Source organism: Patagioenas fasciata, chromosome 8, assembly GCF_037038585.1.
Source record: "Patagioenas fasciata isolate bPatFas1 chromosome 8, bPatFas1.hap1, whole genome shotgun sequence".
Taxonomy (NCBI): Eukaryota; Metazoa; Chordata; class Aves; order Columbiformes; family Columbidae; genus Patagioenas; species Patagioenas fasciata.
In genome coordinates this window covers 7,729,752-7,752,865 of record NC_092527.1, presented here as the reverse complement: position 1 = coordinate 7,752,865, position 23,114 = coordinate 7,729,752, and the positions used below count along the sequence as shown (strand labels likewise).

The window sequence follows — 23,114 nt, the reverse complement described above, 5'->3', positions numbered from 1 at the left end:
TTCAGAAAGCAGATGTGAAAGCAGACTGCCCAGGGCTATGGACTCCCCTTAATAGCCAGATATAAATAATTGATAGAGGAAAAAAAAAGGGTTTGGCGCTTGCTGCCCATCAGCCTGGCCTGGAGCTGGGTCAAGCCGGCAGCAGGGATGGAAATGGGCCCGGAGAGCAGTTTGTAGGCTTGGCACAAGTCCCCCTGTCCTCTGCGGATACCAACAACCCAGCCAATGCCTTCAAAGAAAATCCCCCAGAAAATACCTGCTCAGCAAAGGGCTCTGTAAAAGGATCCACCGCCACAAGGACAGAGGAGATAAAGATCTTCTTATCCCTCCCGCCTACCTGGGTAGATGCCCAGGCTGCATAATACTGTCACCCGGCACAGAATGCTCTCCTATTTCATTTAAAAGAGGATTTCTTTGTCTTCTAAAAAAGAGCTGTCCTTAAGGCTAGCTGGTTGTTAAGAGTAAACCAGCACCAACAACCAGCCCGCTGAGCGCCCACATGTAACAGCAAAGCCCCCAGCCCTGCAATGTCAAGGGGACGATGCTAATGCTTCGAAAAGAAGGAACATTAAAATCCCCTGCAACCTCTCCAAAACGCTCGACGGATTTGCCAAGTGTTGCCCCAAAGCCCTCGCTGGTGCTGGGGGCAAGCAGGGCTGCTTACCTACATCCTAAATGCTAAATAATCCCTGCAAGTCTGGCCAGCCCCGCGTCTGCAGCCCCAGACAGGAGATCTCGACAGCAAACCGCACTGGCAACGGCGACGAGACCTCGTCGTTCCTCAGGGAAGGAAAACAAAGCAAGAGAGAGACACGAGAAGAATTTGCCAAACCAGCAGAATCGCTGACATTTCAAAACCCCAGAACAGCCAAGTCATCTTTCAGCTCCTTTTTTAATTCCCTCGCTCCATTTGCACGCTGGTAGCTTCACCCCAAGCCAATTTGCTGGGGCTGAGGGGGTAGAAATGGGGGAAAAAAACCTCCTGAGTACATTATCAGGCTTGCTATGTGCACTTGCACCCCTTGCAGGGATGCACACCGCCGTGAATGCCTCTGCAAGGGCCAACCCAGGGTGCTGACATTGTTCTATACAGAGGGATGGAGGAAAGGGGAGCCTTGCTCTGCACAGCAAGATTTTATCCCAACTCTCTACGCAACAGGCTATGTTGTCCCCAAAACATAGCAACAAACACATGAGCCTATATAAAGGGTGGGAAAAAGTGTGTGCACACGTAAGAGAGACACCAGAGGTATTTTCTGGTCTTATCAGTCGGCAAGGATATGGTTCAAAAGCCCTGTAGGGCTGTAATTTGCCCATTATTTCAGACTGGGCTCCCTCCTGAAATGGCATCAAGCTCAGCAAATCAGTGTCTTGAGCAATCCACGCTTCGGCTTGGCTTTTCAGATAATCCCAGGTTAAAATTAAAGCAGGAGGTTTGACTTGTTTCTCCCAGCTCCCTCCTCCACAGAGCCTCTCTCTGTCGCTCAGCCCTGGGAACAATATTTCAGCCCATGTGCCAGAGAGGAGCCGGGCAAGTCCCAGCCTGGATCGGGCTCTGACTCACAGGGTTTCCCTAGTAACCTGAAACAATGGGAAAACACCAAATACCTTTGCATCCTTAACCAAATCAGGGGTAACATCCTACAAAAAGCCCAGCAAACCAGCTAACACCAATGCCAGGCTTAACTAAGCTCACAGCTCAGCTTGTGTCCTTCAAGCAAGGCCTTGAGAGCATCAGGGGCGAGCAGTGGGGAAGCGGGAGGAGAAACCCAAGGAGCCCGACTGAATGACAAGAGGTTGAAAAGCAAAGCAGGACACAAAACATTGTTGCCACCTCACCAAATATTCATCCCAAGAGCCCAGCGTCAGGTTTAGTGAGGGCGGACACAGCGATGCCCAGCTTGGAGATGAGACAGGCTCAGATGTGCCTTCTCCAGCTCCACACCAAGGGATGGCAAAGGCTTTTTGGCAAGCCAAACCTCTGATTTGGGCACAAAGGCTGGAAAGCGACTCAGAACAAAGAAAGTCAAGCTCACACTGAGCTTCCTATCAAAAGACTGCAAGGAGAAAATGAGAATATACTGAAGGCAGGATGCATTTCCCAAGCCTGTGATCCACCTAGCGCCACTTGCTCCAAGCTGACCCAAAATCTTGGGGTAGGCTCCAAGCCGGGAAGGGACAGGCAGGCTGGGAACGCTGACCGGGAGCTGGGAAGGAAGCTCTTCGGTGCACAAAAGGAGCAGTCATCCTCACATCAGCTTCCCGGCGTGGACACAGCGCCCTTGAATGAAAAGCCTGGCATCCACATTGCTGGCAATGAAATAAGGGTTGTTCTCCGTGACGAATCATTTATCACCGTGCTTCGGCTGACACTGAGTTCCTAATAAAAGGGTCTGTGTCTTGGGGGGAGCCCCAGGACCCGACCTACAGCAGAGCCGTGTTAAGCCAAGCCCACACAGCACCAGGCAGGTGTATGTGTCCCCCCAGGCCCCCAGCACCCAGTGGGGACCCCAAAAAAAAGCCCAGGAAAGCTTTTGATGAACTTGCAAGCTCACTACATCCTCTCCTTGGGAGATACCTTGGTAGGAAAACTCCTGGAGGTTTTCCCAGCTGGCTGCTCCCATGCAGCATCTCCCCAGCATCCTCCAGCCCCACTCCTTTCCTCGTTAGAGATCAGGCCAAGCCTCTCCTTGCCTCTAGCTAATGGGATTAGTGTTCAGCTGTGTGGTCTCCTCCCCACCAAGCCCCGGCGCCCTCCTCTCTCTCCCTTCTGCCATCCAGGCCAGAAAGCACTTTTCTTTTTCTGCTGAATTGGGTATTTTCAGGCAATCTGAGCCAGTAAGGAAACGAGGCAGCACCGAGGGGAGAGGAGGCAGACAGAGGTCACGGCAAAACTGGAACGAAAACGCACTAAAAACCAGAAAGTAAAAAAGGAGAAAGGGGTGGGGGAAGAATGCATAGAAGGAAATAATACTTGGGGAAGTATTCATTGCGTGCATTATCCTGTTTCTCCCCCCTTTTATTGATGCTGCTTTTTTCCCCCCTCTTTATTTAATTCATTAAACTCTCCAGCACTGCCTTGGTTTGAATAGGCAGCGATCCTCCCTTCTCCCAGCCCAGCATCCCGCACATTCACTCCCTGAAAAGTCCTGCCCGCAGGGTAGAAACCATGAAATGCGCCTGAAAACCAACCTTTTGATTAGAGCTGACAATCCCCAGGCATTCAAACCATCCATTCCCCCCCCAGCCCCGATCGGAAAGGAAAAGTGACATCACCTCCCACCCCGTAACGTGGGAAGAGCCCCGGGGCAGAACAGGGAAGCCTGCAGAGGGATTTTTAATAAGCCAAGGGGAGAAACCTTCAGAGAGTGAATTTAAGCAATGCTGAGAGCATCTGACCACAGGAATCGGGATAACGCAACCGAGAATAACATGTTGCGATGATGAGATCTGCTTTTTATAACCAACATCCTCTCTGTTTGGGACTGGACACGTTATGCTTGGCCTCTGATCCTGCACATCCTTATCACTTATATTGATAATTTCCCCAGGCAATATGGTTCTGAGCCTCCCCATCAGGACAGAAATAACGCTCACGCAAGCAACCAAAAGCATCTTTATAGCTTGGCTATTTCTGAGCTGGTTGTGCCTTTTGAACACTTCCCATCACCATGAAAAAAGGGTACTTAAGTAAAAATAAATAGAGGTGAGGATAAAGCATGGAAAGCAAACCAAAAATGGGACAGAGCACCAAAGAGATCTTTGAATGCTGACCCTATTCAGGTGCTGGCGGAGCAAACCTCTGCAAGACGAATAGCTGAATAAATATTGATCCTTCCACATCTCTCAGGACTGGGAAAATACAGACGTTTTTATCGTAAGATGGAAAGAAAAGCGGCGTAGGGAACCAGCACAGGCTGCCCCACACCACTGAGCGAGGAGAGATGCAGAAGTGGGGCTGCCGTAAAGCTGCTACAAAGTCCTCTCAAACACAGCCGACTAACCCTCAAGGTACACAGGTTTTCCAAGAAACACGAAAAAGCTTTTGAAAATCCATAAAAATCCTCCCCCTCAACAGATATCATTCAAACTAAATAAATAAACATCATCATTTCAAAACAGATAATGTCATAATTTCAAACTAAATAGTCAACAACCACCCTCTTTTCCCAGCATTTGCTGAGATTTCAGCCAAGAGGAGGAGATGGTCTTGGCCAGGAGAAACAGAAGATGCTCTTGCACTCGGGTGACAGATGGTGACAGCAACCAACACGCTGGACCCTGCTACTGGTCAGGGATCAGGGAAAGTCATGGAGATGAAGATAAAAGGGCTCTGTTTCCATCACTCCAATTACCACAGCTATTAAGTGCCAGAAACAGCTGTTCCAGTGAAGGAACAACCCTTCCTGCAGCACTTTTCCACCCTCAAACCTGTTTTTTTCCAGGATAACAGATTTGCAGCACCGGAAGAGCAGTAAACCAAGGGAGAGCTGGGAGCCCACAGCCCCCCAGAGCCGGGCCTTACGATGTTCATGAGGGTGAGGACGTAGTTCTGGACGTGCTCCTTCCCGTGGAAGCGTACGACCGAGTCATCCACCGCCAGCAAGACCTCGATGTTGTAGTCGTCCTTCCTGGCATGACGTCTCTTGCGCTCCACGTCCCCAAGACGCTCCGTCATCAGCTCCAGGGAGTTGGGGAGATCGCCCACGTGTGCACCAGGCACTGAGCAAGACACAGGGAGGGCAGACAGAGAAACAGCCATTGAGGTGATACAATACCATAGCGACACTCAAAAAATATATACGTTAAGCAGGAAAAATAAATAGGATATATAACTCCAGCTAGGTCGCTGATCCATCTTACTCTACGGACTGCACCTGGAGTTCTGCGTCCAGCTCTGGGTCCTCAGCACAGGACACACATGGACCTGCTGGAGAGGGGCCAGAGGAGCCATAGGAATGATCCGAGGCTGGAACAGCTCTGCTGGGAGGACAGGCTGAGAGAGCTGGGGTGTTCAGCTGGAGAAGAGAAGCTCCAGGGAGATCTTAGTGCGGTCTTTCTGGACTTAAAAGGGGCTGATAAGAAAGATGGGGACAGACGTTTTAGCAGGGCCTGTTGTGATAGGACAAGGGGTGATGGTTTTAAACTAAAGGAGGGAGATTCAGGCTGGACATGAGGAGGAAATTGTTGCCCTGAGGGTGATGAGAGCCTGGCCCAGGTTGGTCAGAGAGGTGGTGGATGAACCATCCCTGGAGACATCCCAGGCCAGGCTGGATGGGGCTCTGAGCAACCTGAGCTGCTGGAGATGTCCCTGCTCATGGCAGGGGTGGCACTGAGGAAGCTTTGGAGGTCCCTTCCAACCCAAACTATTCTGAGTACAGTGGGGAAATGGCTCTGAATTGGCAACACCAGCACCAAAAGACACATCTATGCAATGACAGTCCTATAGTGTCGTTGGGTGGTGGTGGGACGCCTGGAGAAGTGGTGGATAGCTGGGGAGGACACATGTGGAGCTGAGGAGATAGCTGCAGCCAGAGCATCCCTCATCCTTCAGAGTATCCTTCTCCCCATCGCCCAGGAGTGCCTTCGAAACTCTCAATTACAACTCCACTAGTGATGCTACAAAAGCAACAAACACACCTTGGGACACTTTTAAAACTTTTTTTTTTTTTTAATTAGGGAGCTGATTATGGTGTCACAAGAGGTGAATAAACACCAGGGAAGGCTAATGCCTCTAGGTAAATATAAATAGGTTTATAGAGTGCTGTTGCACAACGTTGACCTCATGCTTGTTAACACTTGTTGGTGCAGGTGAGAAGGGAAGTCAGCAGGCGATTTATGCATGCAGAGCACAGCTAAGTGATGCTATTAAAAGGTAAAGGTAAAGAAGAAGAAAAAAAAGGACAAGGAACTAGAAAAGCAAAACGAATAATGAACAGTGGGAAAAGGAAGAGCTTCTATCATCTGTTAAAAAGTCAAATAAATGCCGTGTTTCACAACGTATAGGTGACTAAAACAAGACTGCACCACCTACATCTCTAAGTTGCAGTTGGAAGCCAAGTCGGACCAAGTCCGGCTCCTCCTGACCCCTTCGCTCATGAGTCCCAGCTCTGCTTCCCATCCCAAAAAACATCCACAGGCCTGATCACATCCATCTAGAAGACTTTTCCTCTTCGAAGAGGAAGAAGAATAACTCATATACAACTCAGGCAATTTTAACTGAAATTTGGAAGAATTTAAAAGTTCCCAACAATAGCCCAGCGTTTTGTTTCCTTTATTCTCACTGATGACCCAATGGGCAGGTAAAGCCAGCCTAAAGCCAGTGGGCAAGCAGAAGGAGTAATCCTCCCCCCTACAAGAAATAGTTATTATAAATTACTGGAAAAGACAAGACTTGAGGAGTCCCTACCTTCGGGGTGGAGGTCCTGGTGGGGCTCAGCACCGTCCTGCCGGATGGCCGAGCGGCGATAGACCACGTGGGCCCTCCCGTGCTCCTCCGTCTCCTGCTGCCCCCTCTCCAGGGGCTCGATGAAGAACTCATTACTGTCTGTCCGAATCAGGCCAGCCTGGACTCCACAAAAAAATGAAGAAAAGAAGGGAAAAAAGGTGTGTTTTTATTTATGCACAGGCGTACGTACACATTCAATGTACTCATTAAAGATTGGCACAGAACACGCATGAATGCAAGGGGGAAAAGCATCACAAATAAACCAGCTGTCCTGCTGGTAATCCATGGCACTGGGGTGGATCCGTTACCATGTGCGTGTATGATGACCCTTAATTTCTCCTGTAGATGCAAAAAAAAATAAAAAAGGGGGGGGGGAACCAACCAAACAACAAAAATAAAACAACAAAAACCCTGGCCCAAATTCAAGTTATGTCTTTATGTGGCTGGGAAATTCCATTCCTCATCACCAGCAACAAGTTGTTCTGCCTAACCCTGCCCATTGGGGGACACAGGCTGGACAGGCTCCCACCCCACCTCGCCTCCCTATATCCACCCCATCCTCACCCCCATCCCCATGATGATGGGGGGCTAATCAGCCATTTCACCAACACTACTAATTGCAGTCATGGCGAGAAGGAAAAAGAAACCATCATCTCTGCCCCATGAATTAGCCCAGGGGAATCCCTTTGGAGGAGAAGCTGGAAAGCATTACAACGAAAGAGAAGACGAATGAGAGGGCAAACATTGCTGGGAATGTTGTCCTGGCTACTGACCTGCTCCTAATTAACACCCAGCTCCTATCAAATCCCCCTTACATCAGCTCGAGCGCTCGTACCCTGCAGCGCCGGCCAGCTCGGACCTCAGGCAAGCAAAAGGATCATCAGGATTTGGCTCTCATCCCAGGGGCAGCCCCCCCAGCCCAGCATTTTTCACAGCTCCCTCCTTCCTCCAGCACTGCCCGCTGCTGCCTGCTATTGAATAGCTGCCTGGAAAGCGCAGGCAGAACATTACGGAACTGTTCCTATAGCAAAGCCTTTGACAAGCATGTACCTACTGCAGTCCTCATCAGGGAACTGTTCATCGTTGGAACTGCTTTCATCAAATAAAGTAGAATAAAAATACATATATATATTTTGCACAGAGCAGGATGAAGACACGAGCAGGGCTCTTCAAACAGCCAGGCAAAGCTGGGCCTCTTCCAAGCCCACCAGGGTCATTGGATCCCCTTTGCATTCACATACCGCTGCGTTCATCGTGGCATCAGCCAACCTGGCTCTGGGAGACTTCATCAAATTTCCTGCTCCACTTGGGTTTTATTAGCTGCTTAACTCCTCTGGAAAGCAAGTTTTTGGCTGGTTTCATTTTACACCCTTCACGAGGAATCTAAGTACGGGCAGTTCTGCTAGGATCAACTTGCTTGACACACGTATCTCAGGTCCTTCCTGGTAGATGTTAAGGTCACCCGAGCAGGACCTCGCTTGTCCCACCACCCCCAGTGAGGTTCAACCAAGAGTCTGGAGCACCAGGCAAGGCAGCGTTGATAAGGCAGAGATCAAGCCAGGGAGCCAACCCACAAGTCAGGCCCAGTGACAGTCGGGCAATTCCATGATGACGGTAAGATTTATTTCAGGATAAGAGAAGGTGGGCATCCATTGCTTAACACAAAACCGAGTCGCTACAAAGGGCAGAGCACCGGGCATCTGACACAGGCATCGCAAACACGCTTGGATTTCACATGCATGAATGAACAACAATGATTTCCCACCAACCAAAGTGCTTCCAGTTCGCATGTCGCTACAAATCTGGGCCGGGGTGGTACCCCGGCTACCTGAAAGCACCCACCACGGTACCCCGCCGGCATCCTATTTTCGCCCCATGGCAGAAGCAGCAACCCCAGCCCCAAGAGGGGTCTCCTGGGACACCACTGCCCCCTCGCAGCCCTGCCATGGAGCGTTTCACCCGGGACGAGGCACCCCAAAGCTGGTTTACGGCAAAAAACGTGACTTGCTGAGTCAGGTGGCCGGAGGAAAGCCACGCCGGGGCAAGGCTGGATTAAAGCCTGAAAGAGCCTGGTCCTGAGCCACATCCCACTTGGGGTTGCGCTGCTCTGCAGCTCGTGACTGATTAGATATGGCTCAAGGAATAAAGCAGCCCAGATATTCTCGCCCATGCTTTCTCCCAAAGGCGGGATGCAACATGCTGCTGGCTCCGGCAATGACCGACAGGCAAAGCATGCGCATCAGATTGGAGCACCTCGTAAATGCAACAAAAACCGCAGCAGTCACCTTGGCATTTACAAAAATAATAATAAAACAAACACTAACCCCAAAACACCATTTCAAGAGGCATGCACGAACCTGCTCGGTCTTAAAACGGAGCAGCTCGGGTTGTATTTCAGCATTTTGGGAAGGTTATAACTGTAGGGAGGAGGTAAGAGAGACCAGACACCACCCAAAGAAACCCAATAAGCTTCCCTTGGGCTCTTGCCAAGAGATCGATCCCATCCTCAGTGATCAATCAGTCACTCGTCCAGCCCTCCTCCATCTCCCGAGGCGACGGGAGAGACGAACCGGCCCCACTGCCCCGGTCCAGCCTCCTGCTAAGGGGGATCCCCCCCAGCACCCTGGGTACGCAGTTCCTCCACCACCGCTGGGTAAAAACCTCCAGCTCCCCCGGGAATTCAGGAAATTCTGACACTTCAACAGAGCTGAAATGTGGAAAAATTCATAAAGCCAGAGAAGCAAACAGCGCTGAGGAGGGGAAAGCCAGCTGTGTGCATAGTATGTATTTTTCCTACCCGATTCACACTTAATTTGGACAAAAAGCCCCAGAAAGCTGGGCTGTGGGAATGCAGTCACCATCACAAGACACCACTCTTCACGGCCCAGAGGTGCTTGGTCGCTGTTTGGGTACCTCTCCATCTGCCAGCTCACTGGATTCACGGGGGAGCATGAAATTAACCGAGATAATTAACCACTGAGACTTTCGCTCCTTGCTCTTTACAGAGTACATGGCCCATTACTGCAAACTTGTGCGTGATGCTAAGCAGACGCAGAGAGAGATTTCCACCGGTGAAACTGGGGGTAAAATACCATGTTTGTTCGATTCCTATTGAGAGCAGCACCTTGAAACATCTCACCCCCCAGGCATCTAAACCAGCACCTTTTTTCTTCTCAAAATTAACTGTACCATTCCGGGAAAACCCTGGAAAGACAAAGCCATCCTTTTTGCACTGAGGCATCATTATGGGGAGTGCTTCTCTCTTCGTTCCCTATTAATTGATGCTCCTGAGGGCTTTTGTGCTCTGCTTATCTGCCGCCATCCATCCGAAGCAGGCCAGGGCGACAGGGATGGAAAACGCTGGCTCTACAGTTTGCAGCACGTTGGTGTTTGGTGCAAACAATCCCAGAGAGCAGCGGGGGAAAAGTCACCCACGGAAAGCAAATACAGGCAAAAATTCTTCACCCATCTCTGCAACCAGCAAAGCACAAAGGATCTGAGGCCAACCACACGCTGCTATGGCCAGCATGGAAAGATGGGATGGATGTCTTTGCTGCAGAAAGATGTGTCTGCCTGGGGAGATTCCTGACTAATGGCACTTTAGCTGTTAGGAATTTGGTGGCTTGGATCAGCTTTGAAATGATGTTATGGACAACAGCACCTTCCTACCCCGGTACAAGAAACCCTTGCCAAAAATAAAATAAAATAAAAAAATAGATGGATTTTCATGTGTGGATCCCTGCAGCAAATAACAGCCATGGAAGGTGCCACGGGTTTGGCATCTATGAAAAAAAAAAACAGCTCACTTCCATGGCTAAATATGGATCTAGGAAAGACTTAATGCGTAGTCTCTTTTTAAAGAGCCGTGTGTTTTTTTCCCCTCATTATTTATAATCTCAGTCTCTGTTTATATACAGCGTAATCTCTTTGTGTACACAGCCTTCATCCCAGAACGCTTCCTCTGACCCAAACGCGGTCCTGCGCTTCCCACGCACGCTATATTGGGATGCAAAAGCCACAGTTCCCCTTCCAGAAGGAGCCCACAGCTACTCCAGGGGTACGTGCATATTGAAGAGCAGCTAAGCTAAGCCATACTGGAGGTATAAATAATAAATACCATCCTCCCACCCCATCCACGCCTATCTCTGTTGCTTGCTCCACTTGCTAAATCAAGCTCTTTTTGCTGGTTTTTGGGGGTCCTCTTGGTCTCGCAACTCCAAAGGGAACAGACCCTGAGCAGACACGAAGATATGAGCTGTCGGACTAACTGAAGCCTTAGGACCATACAGCAATCTACACCAGCCAGAAAACCCGTGTGAGAGAGAAACCAACTGCTCTGTTGGATGTAGCACAAAACTCTCTTTGCCGGGGAGGAACAGAGCCTGACCTCTTCCCCCAGCCTGCAATCGCCACATGTGCTTCGCCACATGATGGGAAATTGCTGCTTGAGGCCAGGGCATTTATTTGTTGGCCACGGAGCAATAAATACATCGCAAGAAAAAAAAAGAATTATAAAAATCTCTTCCCTAGTGCTGCTGCAGCTCTAGATCAAGAAATAAAACATCTGCGAGACAAACAGATCAGCAACCGCGATGCTAAAGCCGTGTCCCAGGATAACTTCGGAAATGAGGATGCACCAAAACCACCTGGCAGAAGCCCTCGGCGTTAAAGCTGGGGGTTGATGAAGGGAAAGAGAGATGAAGCAAGTGCCACTCCTTCCTATACAGGAGCTTAAAAGAGTGGGTTTGGGGATATCGGGGTGGCAGGGCAGGTATGGCCGCCTAAATCCACACTCAAAAGCATCCTGCAGCACAAGCTACATCCTAAACCGGCACCACTGTGACCAAGAGATGGCTGGAACAAGGGCAAAAACAATGACAACCCCTGCTTGAGAAGGTGTGCAAGGGGCTGAGACAGGAGCACTTGAGGCTAAAGTCTAGAAAAGCTTGGAAAAGTTAAACTAAAGCCTACTTGAGATGGAGCCCAAGAGCAGAATGGGCTCCAGGGAAGAGAAACCCCCTTGGGCCATCCTTGTCACAGCAGGACATGGACTCCACTGCTTCCAGCATCCTTTGGCTCGCCATGCCAGCAGGAATTGTATCTGCCATGCCATCTGCACTCTTAGAAACCAGGTTTTCCTCCCAGACACAGCCTGCTGGAGTTAAGGAAATATCTTTAAAGCCTTCAAGCCTGCCCGAATTCGTCGGCTCCAGCCTGATCTGTGTCACAGAGAAATGTCTGCAAGTTCACAGCTTCATCCCACTTCCAAAAACAATGCTTCAAAAGGTGCGGATTATGTGCTAAAACTGTTGGAAAAACAAAAATAAACTACTATATGTAGGCAAAGCGCGTATTTCTAGCTGTGCTGCTCTATCATTTCTGCTTGTATAGTAACACCAGGCACTGTATAAAAAGAAAGGAATGCCGAATTGTTCGTGCTAGCAGACAAAATTGGCTAAGGAACTCCCAGAATAAAACAACCAAAAAAGAACTATTAAAAGGAAACAAAGGGGGACAAAGTAAGACTTTTACTCCAACCCAGGAGTAATGGAAGTGGTACCAGGAGCAAGAATGAAATTGGCTCAAAGGAAATTTGAAGGGTAATGGGCCAAAGGTATTAAAAAATAAGCAGTGATTCTTCAAGCATATCAAAGGTAAGAAACTCAGGGCCAGAGCAGATGCCAGGGCGAAGGAAGTAACAGAGCCAGTTAAAGTAATTAAAGCACTGTGGTAGTAAGTTACCGGTGATGAACGGTGCTCTGAAAGCCAAAAGGCTCTGAGCATGTCAGCTATTAGGAAAATAAAAGAGGTCCTCCTCCAAAAAAGATGCTTAGCAAGAGCAAGACCACACGCCAACAGTGACTGCAGGAGACGCTTGAGCTCACTCAGCCTTGTTTGAGAGGTGGGAAACACAGAGAAAAAGTTCCTGAAGCAGGAACTTCATCCACCTCCAGGCAGGAGGCAGCGCAGCCATGGGACAGGGAACTTTTAACATCCCTTTAAATAAATATAGCTGTTTCGCCGCACATATAGCAGAGGGATGGAGCGATCGCACGTGCCCTGCCTTACGCCACAAGCCACATGGGGAAAGGGAACCCGCAGCATCCAGCTGGTAAAGGGGAGATGCAGCACCTAAAACATCAGGTTTCGGGACACCACGATCTACCCCTTCAGAGAAAACCACCCCAAAACACAAAAAGCGTGCACAAACCACCCCACCAGCCTCGAGCTTACCAGTCCGTCGCAGTTGCTGATGGCCACGGCGGCACCGGGCATGTCAGAGATGTCCCCAGTGAAAAGGCACCGCTGTTGGAGGGGTTCCCGGAAAAGCACCTCAAAATCCTCCTGCCATTCGGCCACGGCGCCCAGTGGCACCAGTCGCCGGTTGGGCCTCAGCCGGAGGTGCAGCTCCTTCCCAAAAACCGTGACGTTGAAGTAGAGCAAGCGGCCACCAGCCCCGCGGTTCTGCAGGGACTCATTCAGGGGGCTGCGGGGGACACGGCGGCGCGACGGACGTGGGGCTGGGGGACAAGGGGCTTCGCCAATCCCCGCCGCCGCGTCGCCGGACACCACGTGCGAGATGAAGCGACCCCGGCAATCGGTGCTGAAGGGGACGATCACACCATACTCGCTGAGTTTGCCGGACAGGAGCAGCTCTGCAGGGACAAGGCAAAGCGAAAGAGCTGGGTGACGGGCACTGAGCATCCCGAGATTTTGGTGGCCAATGCAGCCTTTGGCAAGCCCCACCGGCCTCTCCATAAGCCCAACAACAGCTCTTCCCTCTCAACGCTGCTCTGCTTTGTAGTTTTAACTGGGCGCCTCAAACGTAGCAGAATAAACTCTGGCTGACGTGCCCCTCTCGCATGCCAAACACGCCAACTATTTCTCACCCAGCCTCCATCTCCCCCAATTTCCCATTGAAACCAACCGCCCCCCCTTTCGCCTTCCTCCCCATCCTCCGGGGTGCAAACCACCTGTCAAAACAACCTCCCCCCGGGGGGAAGGGGCCGTACCTGGGGCGCTGCCGGCGGCCAGGCAGCCGTGCAGGGGGACGAGGCAGGAGAGCACCAGCCGCAGATAATCCATTTGGGGCCGGCGGCGCGGCGGGCTCTGCGGGGCGGGCGGGATGCGGGGCGGGCGGCGCCCGGCGCCCCCGCCTCCCCCCGCCGCCGCCGCCGCAGCCGGGGCCGCTCCCGCCGCCGCCGCCGCCGCTGCCGCCTCCGGGGGAGGGCGGGAGGGGGCCGGGCGGAGCCGCGCTGCGCACCCGCGGCCCCGTGCGCGGCGTGGGGCGGGACGGGGGCAGGGTCTGCGCGAAGGGGTGGGAGTTCGGGGTGGCTTTTTTATTTGTTTTTATTTATTTTATTTTTCTTCTTTTTACTAAGCAATAAAAAGTTCTCGGGTTGCGCCCGGACCACTCTTTTCTTAGAGAATTTTTTAATTGTTGTTTTATTATATTTTTAAAAGCCTTTTCGGGCAGCCGGCTCCCTCCGTCCCTCCCCCGCTCGGCTCCAGCCCTGGCCGAACAAAGGCGAAGCGCGTCCGGAGCTCCCTCCTCGCCTCGGCTCTGCCCCTTCCCTCCCTGCCGCGGGGTTCTCCCCAAAACCACCCCCCTGCAGCGGGACCTGGAGCTCCACAGTGCAGCCAAATCATCTTCCAGCGCTTAAGCCGCTGCTGCCTCATGGGGTGTAGGTAAACATCCTGGGTTGATCTCTCTTTTTTTGGGAAGAGATGTGATGGGAGAAGACGCTCGCACTTTGTTTCTCGATGCCGTGGTTCTGGCTTTCCAAGGATGACTATCGTCTGGGTTTCCTAAGGGCATCACCAAAGCTTTGCGGCTGGGGACCGCACAGTTCACTACATCAGGCTCCACAATACCACCCTTCGGAGGGGCAAATAAATAAAGAGCATTTCAATAAATCAAAAGCCCCAGTAGAAGAGTTTCTCACATTGCTTGCTTTCATAACAGAAGACACCCACTACATGAACACTTAAAGCACCAGGCAGCGGATAGGCAGCCACCAGAACCCTCTAAAGCAGCATCTCTTGCCCAAACCTCCCCTCCATCAACAGAGGAATATGCCCTCTGGTACTGCTACTGTTTTTTCCCTAAATCGCATTCTGGCCAGGACTCTAAGGCCAGCTTGAGCAAGGCGGCTGTGATACAGCACCGGTAATACCAGTTGTGCTGGTTGTGCATGGATTATACTTACCTGGGGCCTCAGGGATGCAAAAAGCCTGTCCTAAGAGTTAATCCCTGCCTTGAAGACCTTGTGTTCGAAGCCACCTCAGGAGCCAGAGCACAATGGGAAAGGTAAGCAGGGAAAACAACGTGTCAGACTTCAAACTTCAGACCATTAGGATTATTATTTTGGATCTCTGCAGCAGGACCTCGGTTGGAGCTTTGCTCCCAGACAAGCAGCACAGCGATGCCAGAAGTGGCAGGAGAAGACCACCACTTGAGAACAGCCACCTTTGAAAGCCCTGCTTACCTCTAACATGGACATCTGGAAATGGTGGGGCTGCTGGAAGGACCCATGCGTGGGGATGGGGAAACCCTTGGAGGTGACTGGGTTGGGTTTTGGGGAAAGCAGAGTTCAGCCTGGTCTCAGGAATCAAAATCCAACCAGAAAGCCCCTGTGGGTAGAGCCATAAGATATCTCCAGAAAATAGATGAATAAGCTCACTTGAACTAGAGAAAGAGAATTTCAAGTCAGAAGATTTTATTTCCGGAATTAAATCTTCACATGCTTCTGTTGGATAGTGCAATGTATAATTAAACAGACACGATATTATTTGCATGAAAGAGAGAGAAAAAGAACTTGTGCTCCAAGCATTTTTGGTGATTTAGGCAGACATGCACCCGTTAGAGCATTAAAGCTGGAACAAGCCCGTATTATGACTAAATAGATTTATGATGAAATGTGTAATGAAGAACATACTTCAATTGTGAAGAACAGCTCCACAAAACATCGTTTAATTACTTTTTTTGCAGAGGTAGAAACCACGTCTTTATCTGCAAGACCCATGACCTCATCCAGTCCCTCTAGACCATTAACGCCTTCCCGACGTTACCAAACCATTGGCTTCGGCAGCGTAAATGTGGCCAAAGGACGAGGGCCATGGGCTGATATGCCATTCCTCCCATTTGCAGCCCTTCTGAAGGGAATAAAGGATGGAACCCGCTGCACATGGTGGGAACAAGGTTCTAAAGTGGATCTCACGAGCTCCAAGCTGCTGAGATGTTAATATGTCACCCTAGCAGGGACATCTGCCCTTCCTGTTTGTCACACCTGCCTGAAATATCAAAAGAGTCAACCACTGCAAGTGGATTTTTGAGTTAGATCTGCCAATACACCACCACTTAACGATGAAAAGTTGTTCTTCTTCCCAGTCTTCTTCCTCCCAATCCCCATCATAAAGAGGATGGGAAGAGTGAACAAGCAAGGCAACTATGGGATGTTTCTTGCTAGAAAAGACAAATCAAGATCTGCAGCAGTTTAATTTTTTGATAATAAGTTAAGGAGAGAGAGAAGAAACGACGAGTGCATGAAGCAGCAATCCCCAGCCCCTCTGCTCCCCATTTGGTCCTTTTCTTCCCTTCCCTGTTTGTCCTTCCCCTTTGCTTTGGCCCCTCTATTCTCCTCTTTGTCTCCTGGCTTTGCCTTTCCCCTCCCAGCCTTTAACTCTGCCCTGACCCTTCTCCTTGACTTTAGGCTTAACCTTTTCCTTCCCATTTTTGAGTTCAAATGGAGCCTTTTCCTGTTTTCCCCTCCTAGAGCACTATCTTATCTCAAGCCCCCATTTCCTCCGCTGATAATACACTTTGTAATTCTACTTTCTGATTCCACAGGCGCTCCTGTCTTCAGCCCTGAGATTGCCCAGTGACATCTTTTTCGGGGACTTTCCCATTTACTACATGACCTCTAGGTCCATGGAGGAGCAGTTTTTCTTTCCAGCTTCCAGAAAAGAAAGCTGCCAACAGCTGCTGCTTTTAAAATGCCAAACCAGACTGTTTTCCCTCTGGAAGACTCCAGCACATAACCCCAAAGCCTGGTGGTACCCAAACTCTGCATCACTGGAGAGATGCAGTGTGATCGAGCTCTGCCCATCCCAGCCAGGTACCACTCAGACCTGGAGCCCGGGTGACATGTCCCAAACCTCCATCCATCCACTTGCAGTAGATGTGGCTATTGGCTCCCAAGTGCAATTAATCCTGAGTTGGAAGGCTAAATAAAATGTTATGTCAGGCTGGGAAGATTTCTTAAAGGAAAAAATAAAAATAAGAATAAGACTAAAAAAAATATATATATACTTAATTTGATCTATTTTTTGTGTTTTACAGGTAATCCTTGTTTTGTTCAGCTGTGCAAGTTCCCTGGGGGGAAGGATATTAGGCCTAATAAAATCATAGCAATCTCTACCGATTACCTAAACTGGCTTTTCTACCTATAATATCACGAGATTAGGAGGTAGGAGCTCAGGATCTACTGGAGTGAGAAGCAAGGGCTGTATTTGCAGCCATCAGTCACCACATTTCTTCTTCCCACAGGCTTAAAGCTTCAGCTCTTTAATCCGAAAGGCTACAGCACAGCTTTCCCTGCGCTCAGACTGAGTAACACCCAGCCGCATCCTCATGATAGGGTGAAGTGGTAAAAACAGGGGGGAAAATGGAAAATAAAGAAGGAGTAGGAAGAAGACTTTTCTCCAGCAGGTTGGTTTGGTTTGTATTTTTAAAAGGAGCTGCAAAAAGGCACCAGGAGGCCTGGGAGAGGTGGATTAGCATCCTGGGAGGGATGGACTGGTATCCTGGGCACAAGTAAGATGGGCAGGTGGTCATGGTCAATGTTTTTATCTGATGCCTATGCCCACCCTGGGTGCACAGAGAAGGTGTTTAGGGACACATCCAAAACTCCACCGTGCAGGAGCCAGGGCCTCTGCAGGGACTGCAATCCCACCCACGACACCTCCAGCTCCCCGAAGCAGAGGGAGCGGAGCAAAGCGCTGCGGCAGGCTGTGGGGGAGCGAGCATGACCTCATCTCTCAGACACGCAGAGCTGAGATTAAACCCGAAACCAGTGAGGGCTGCAGCACCACTGGCAGAAGGGGAACCTCACTATTTGCAGAGAAAAACCCCCAGTGTACTTTCCCCTCCCTTGAGCAGCCCCTGGATGAAGCAGGGAAAGAAACCCCTTTTCCAGTATCTCAGCTCTTTCCAGGCCGATTTAAGGACCACCAAGGAGACGCCCGAAGGTGCTGTGCTCAGCCAGGAGAAACACAAGCCTTGCTTTGGAGGCACAGAGCTGTCAGGCACAGCATCTGCTCTCTGCCTGCCCCCAAGCAGGATCATTCCCACTAATCCATGCTTTAAGACCTCCAAAGATGGAGGGAACCTCCACAACCCCCCAGGACATTTGTTGGGGTTTTTTTGCCATATCTTACTCATCATAGAAACTTTTTCCTCCTGTTTTGCCTGGACTTTTCTTGCAGCTGCTATCACTCAGGAGGTTTTGTGCCATTTATTTGGATTTTCTTGCCTTTCCTGCAGCCTTTTCCCTACACGGAGAAACCTGCTGTGCCCCTCCACGGCCTTCTCTGACCTCTCCCTATTCAGGCCAGTGCTTTCCTTAGCTGTGATGCCGAGCTCCTGGTGCACCCTGAATAAAATCCAATTAGCCACCCTAATCCTCCACAAAGATCCGGGGGAATCCAACATAAAGGCTTCTGGGCTTTTCCTCCAGAAGTGCAAAAGCAAAGCCGCGCTCGGCAGCTTTGCACACCCCCTGGGTCCCTTGCACGACAGCCCTGCACAAACTCAGAGCCGCGAGCTTTGCTCAGGGACAACAGAAATGCGAATATACAAGTCTGATGCATTAAAAGGAGGATTTGGTGGCAGGACGTACCAGAAACAATCAATGCTGTTACCAATGGCAGTGACCGGTGATGTTCTTCCACGAAGTCCCAAACACACTGGCATCACACGATGCTGAGGATTTCTCAGTGAGGGTGACAGAGCACCGGAACAGGCTGCCCAGAGAGGTTGTGGAGTCTCCTTCCCTGGAGACATTCAAAGCCCGCCTGCACAAGTTCCTGTGCGACCTCACCTAGGCATTCCTGCTCCAGCAGGGGGATCGAACTAGATGATCTTTCGAGGTCCCTTCCAATCCCAAACATACTGTGATACTGTGATCTTGGGGAGGACTCAGGCTCCTGCCGCCCATTTCCAAGACTCAGGAGAAGAACCCAAGGTTCCAGAGCAGCCAGGATGGGAAACTGTGATGAGCTATCTCCCTTCACATGGGGTCTGATCCTCTTCCCAGCACCAGTCCAAGCCATTTACCCTGCAGCCCATGTCGCATGGGGTTGCTGGCCTCTTTGCTTGCTGGAGCACATGGCATGAGGCCATCCCTGCAGTCAGTGACCTCTGGAAACAGCTGGCCAGCAAACACAACATCAAGTCATTGCAGGAAAATGGGGATAATACCCAAAGTACGATAGCAAAAACCATCTGCTGCATCTCTGAGCATCGTTTCTCCCACCAGCCGGGCTCACGATCATCCCTAAAGCACATCTCCTTGCAGAGCGCTTGATTATGACTGCGTCTCCAAATTCCTGCAAGTTATTTGCCTTGGCAGCCCTCGCTGGGAGGTTTATTAGGAGCTTGGAGTCCACTCCTCAGCCCCCTGCCCACCCAGAAATGAACAGGCAAGCTTGGGAAACAAAAGGAATAAATGAGCCAGAAAGTGGAAGTGGACGCCAGCCCCGGCTGATGGGAGATGCTGAACTGCAAGCTGATGGATGGTGAAACGAGGTCAGCAAGATTTATACCGACAGGCTTGGATGCCTTCCAGCCCTTACTGTCAGCGGTGAGGGCTTGGAAAAGTAGAGGGAAAAAGTCAATCTCCTTCTAGGAACCGCGCTGCAAGTTTTGTGGCTGGGTCCCACCACTGGGAAAGCAAAAAGTAAACCCTAAAAAACTCCCTCGTTTTCCAATTGTAAGGCAACACAGAGCCAGGCTGCAGCAGAGGTTAAACTCCAGGTGAGCAGGACCACAGAGGAACCCAGGCACTCAGCCCCACCTCGCTTTAAATAAGTCAGGCTCCTGGGCGAGAGGCTGGGCAGAAATCTGTTCAACCGCCTTTTCCCAAAAACACTGACCCTGATGGCTGTGGCATCCAAGAACAATAAAATCACCATATCCTCAGGTTCCAGACACTGCTAAAGCCTCTCAGCGCCGGCAAGCAGCTTGGACCACCCAGGATGCAGGATGCTGACCCCAGCATCACCTGCATCCCACCAGCATCACTCTGTCTCTGGGGAGACAAGCTGAACCTGCCAAAATACGTAGCCATGCCATGGGGCTAGTGGGTGGGAGACATCCATCCCTGCCAGCTCAGTGGGCATCCCCAAACCTTTGCTTCACCTACAGCAGCCTTTTTCCCAGCACAAACCTTGCCCAGCCTTGCGTTTCCCCTCTCTACACATTGACCATCTTATTATTTTTTAATATTCCTCCTGCTGAAACTAAGCTTACCCATGTGTAAACCCAAATATATATATGTATATATATATGGGGCTGGGATGGTCTGATGGGGCTGGGAGGGCAAGAATGCAGGGGGAAAGGAAAGTTTATGGTGCTCGGAGCTCTGGTATCGCGCCTATGTGGCTTTTATTTTTAGTTTTCCAAGCCCTGGCTTCGCAAAAGCATCTTAATTACTATTCTTCAGCTGTAAAATGAAAGACAGATGCGCTCCCTTTGCAGAGGTCCAGCGGTTTCATCGGGGGGCTCTGCTAGAGAGGTACATCATAGAAAGAGAACCATGGAAATTATTATTACTATTATTTTAAGAGCCGTTATGTCAGAGCTATTTGCCATGGGCCCCTGCCAGCACGTGCCTCCCCCCCAGCATCACCTTTGCTGACAGCTCCCCTAAGCTCAGCTTTCCCTTGTAAACAGAAATATCATCCCCCAGCCCCAAAACATACCCGTTTTTCCCTGACAATTAGGGAACACTCCCCAGTTGGTACTTGGAAAACTCACATCTGCAAGTCTCAGGTACATCTGACATTTTATATAAAGCAGAACTGCCACAGCTGGGTGGAAAAAATAAGAAAAAAAAGGAGTTTTATTATTTAAAAAGCCCTGAGGCCCCTCTGAGCTGTGATTTTCAGCCGGGGCTGCAGCAGGTTTCCCCTCAGCCCCACACGTCAGTGGAATATTGGCTCCTCGGCATATTTTCCCCTTTCGATGTATTAAAAAAACAACCATAAAGACACGTGACTTTAAGCTTCCAAGGATTTCTGCTCACCCAGAAGAGGGAAAAAAGCCTTGCTTGAAGTAAGAGGAGCCCCATTCCTTTCACCTCGGTTGAGCCCAAAGAGGGGTCCCTACGCCAGGGCCCCCATCCGATGGAAAGGTGCAGAAAAGGAGAATCTGGCCAGGAACAGCTGTATTTTTGCACGTTTTTGAGTAACAAAAAATAAGCCTGTCAATAATCTTAACAAAATAGAGGGGGTCCCACAGAGTGGCTTATTCAGGGGGTTTCACAGGGAGACGAGGGAGCTGGGATGTGGTCACTGATGACCTTTTCGCACCCACCATGCAGTGAATTTATGTGTTTGTTGCTCATATTATATGTATTATTCTGCTAGAAAATATTAAAGTGTGTCTTAATAGGGATTTAAAAGACAGCTTTTATCCCTGCATGGATAGTGAATATCATTTAGCACCCCCAATGGTTACGGGCTCATCATATCTTATTATATATAAAGTGGGGGTTTTTAATTATACCCTTATTTGACCTTTCCTGTGAGCAAAGAGCACATATGCAGCAAATCTAGTGCAGAGAAACACCTGGAAATGGTACAGTGGGATACACCAAGCCCTGGGGGATGGAAAGGCAGATAGAAGCTTTAATAACTACAAGCTTATAATTAAAAATAACCCACATCTCTTCAGCCAGTAACAGAGAGCATGGCTACAAAAGTTGCTGTCGCCACATTACCCCCACACCGCAGCCAAAGAGAAGGCAAATAAAATAAACTTTAAAAGTCACAAAAATCACCCATTACTTTTACGACAAAGGAGCTGGACTCCCAAAATGGCCAAAATAACAATTAAACAATCCTCTTCGATGATGATCCATGGTATTTTGGTGTGCAGGAGCAAGCGTACCTCCTTTGCTTCCTGAGCAGCCTGGGGAGAGATACAATCACTGCTCTGCAAAAATAAATTGGGGAGTTGCTCCTGGTGGCCCCCAGATTTGGGTTCCAGCTCCCCTGGGGACAATTTGTCCCCATGCATGCCCTGAAGGCTGTGGGGGTCCCAGCCCCACAGGGAAAGCAGCACTGATGGGGATGCAGCACCCCGATTTCCCCAGGAGAAGGATTCGGTCCAGCAAGTATCTGCAAGCATGGCAGCCTCTCAGTTTCCTTCTACAGCAATATATCTATCGATATAAATATATATATACTGTCTCTGACAGAGGCAAAAGGCCCACTAGTGCTATTCCTTAAGGGAGCTGTGGGCCCCTTTTAAAAATATTCATCTCTTTCAAGCACCACCAAAGCCACAAAGAACATTTTCAATGCCACAAACAACTTTTTTCCATAGGCAGAATAAGGGGGTGGATATATATATTTTCTTTTAATTTTACATGACGTTAAGAGCTTCCATGCCCCACCTCAGCCTGTATGTACAAATACGGGTATAAATGGGTGATTTTTAGGGGAGGTTGGCCTCTCCCCATGCCTCGCTATAACATGGAGCCCACGGAACCCGGCTCTGCATCCTTAAGCAGCCCAGACATCATATCCTCACATCCCCTGTTTTCCGAAGAGTCTACAGGTTTGGGAAAAGCGGGCTTGGAAATAAAAGAAAGCCCTAAAACAAACCAAAAAATTGGAAAAGATACCCAAAGCTGTAGGGATGCCCTGTGCCCCCTCCATGGAAAGTAGATGCAGACCTGAGATGTTGTACAGCTGCGTATAGATGGATGCTACACCATCGGGGCAGAATAGCAGAAAAACAGACAGGGATCTGTGTTTTCTGCTTTGAAATCAACCCCTTAGGATTGCTGGCTACGCTGGAAATATTTACTTATCTGGCCCCAAATCACCTGGGATCACCTCGGTTTTATTCCACACGCAAAGCCCTGCACAAGAGGATGGGGAGAGAGGAGAAACGGGAGTACAACAGGGTTAAGTGAGGGTCAGAAACCTGCAGAAAAGCACTTTTCATGAAAAATCAATGAAGGCAAACAATGAGCACTCCCTTCCATGGGCTCTCCTTGGCCAAGCAAAGCCGGCTCTGAAAAGAAACAGGCTAAACAGCAGTCGGGAGCAATAAAGAGGTGAAATAAATACAGAGGTGGAACAAATAAAGGTTTGTTTTGCTCCCTGAGCCCCATGCTAAGCTATTTCCAGTGAAAAGGTCAGCTAGCAGCCCCAGCCAATGGAAAATAGCTTTTTAAATACATATATATACATATACATGTATACATAAAAACACACTTTCAGTTTCTTTTTTGTAAGTATTTTTGCCCACAGACCCCATTGCTGATGCCTCCCTGGAGTGAAATGCTGCTCCTGGCAAGGAATAGGCACAAGCAAAGGCCCATTAACCCTGTCTGACTAAGAGCTGCTTTTTGTAATACAGTTTTATAGTATA

The 23,114-nt window shown here is 49.8% G+C and overlaps 1 protein-coding gene across 2 annotated transcripts in view; it reads right to left on the bottom strand.

Annotated features, from left to right (window-relative positions):
• ADAMTS14 (ADAM metallopeptidase with thrombospondin type 1 motif 14) overlaps positions 1-13,581 on the bottom strand; it is a 34,724-nt gene extending 21,143 nt beyond the window's left edge. For both annotated transcript variants that reach the window (XM_065843645.2, XM_065843646.2), the window contains exons 1-4: positions 13,462-13,581; positions 12,683-13,104; positions 6,410-6,566; positions 4,526-4,722 (exon numbers count right to left, since the gene is read on the bottom strand). In XM_065843645.2, coding sequence (XP_065699717.1) covers positions 4,526-4,722; positions 6,410-6,566; positions 12,683-13,104; positions 13,462-13,534 — 849 coding nt within the window. In that variant the 5' untranslated portion in view covers positions 13,535-13,581. The remainder of the gene's footprint in view (positions 1-4,525; positions 4,723-6,409; positions 6,567-12,682; positions 13,105-13,461) is intronic.
• Between the last annotated feature and the right edge of the window lie 9,533 nt (positions 13,582-23,114).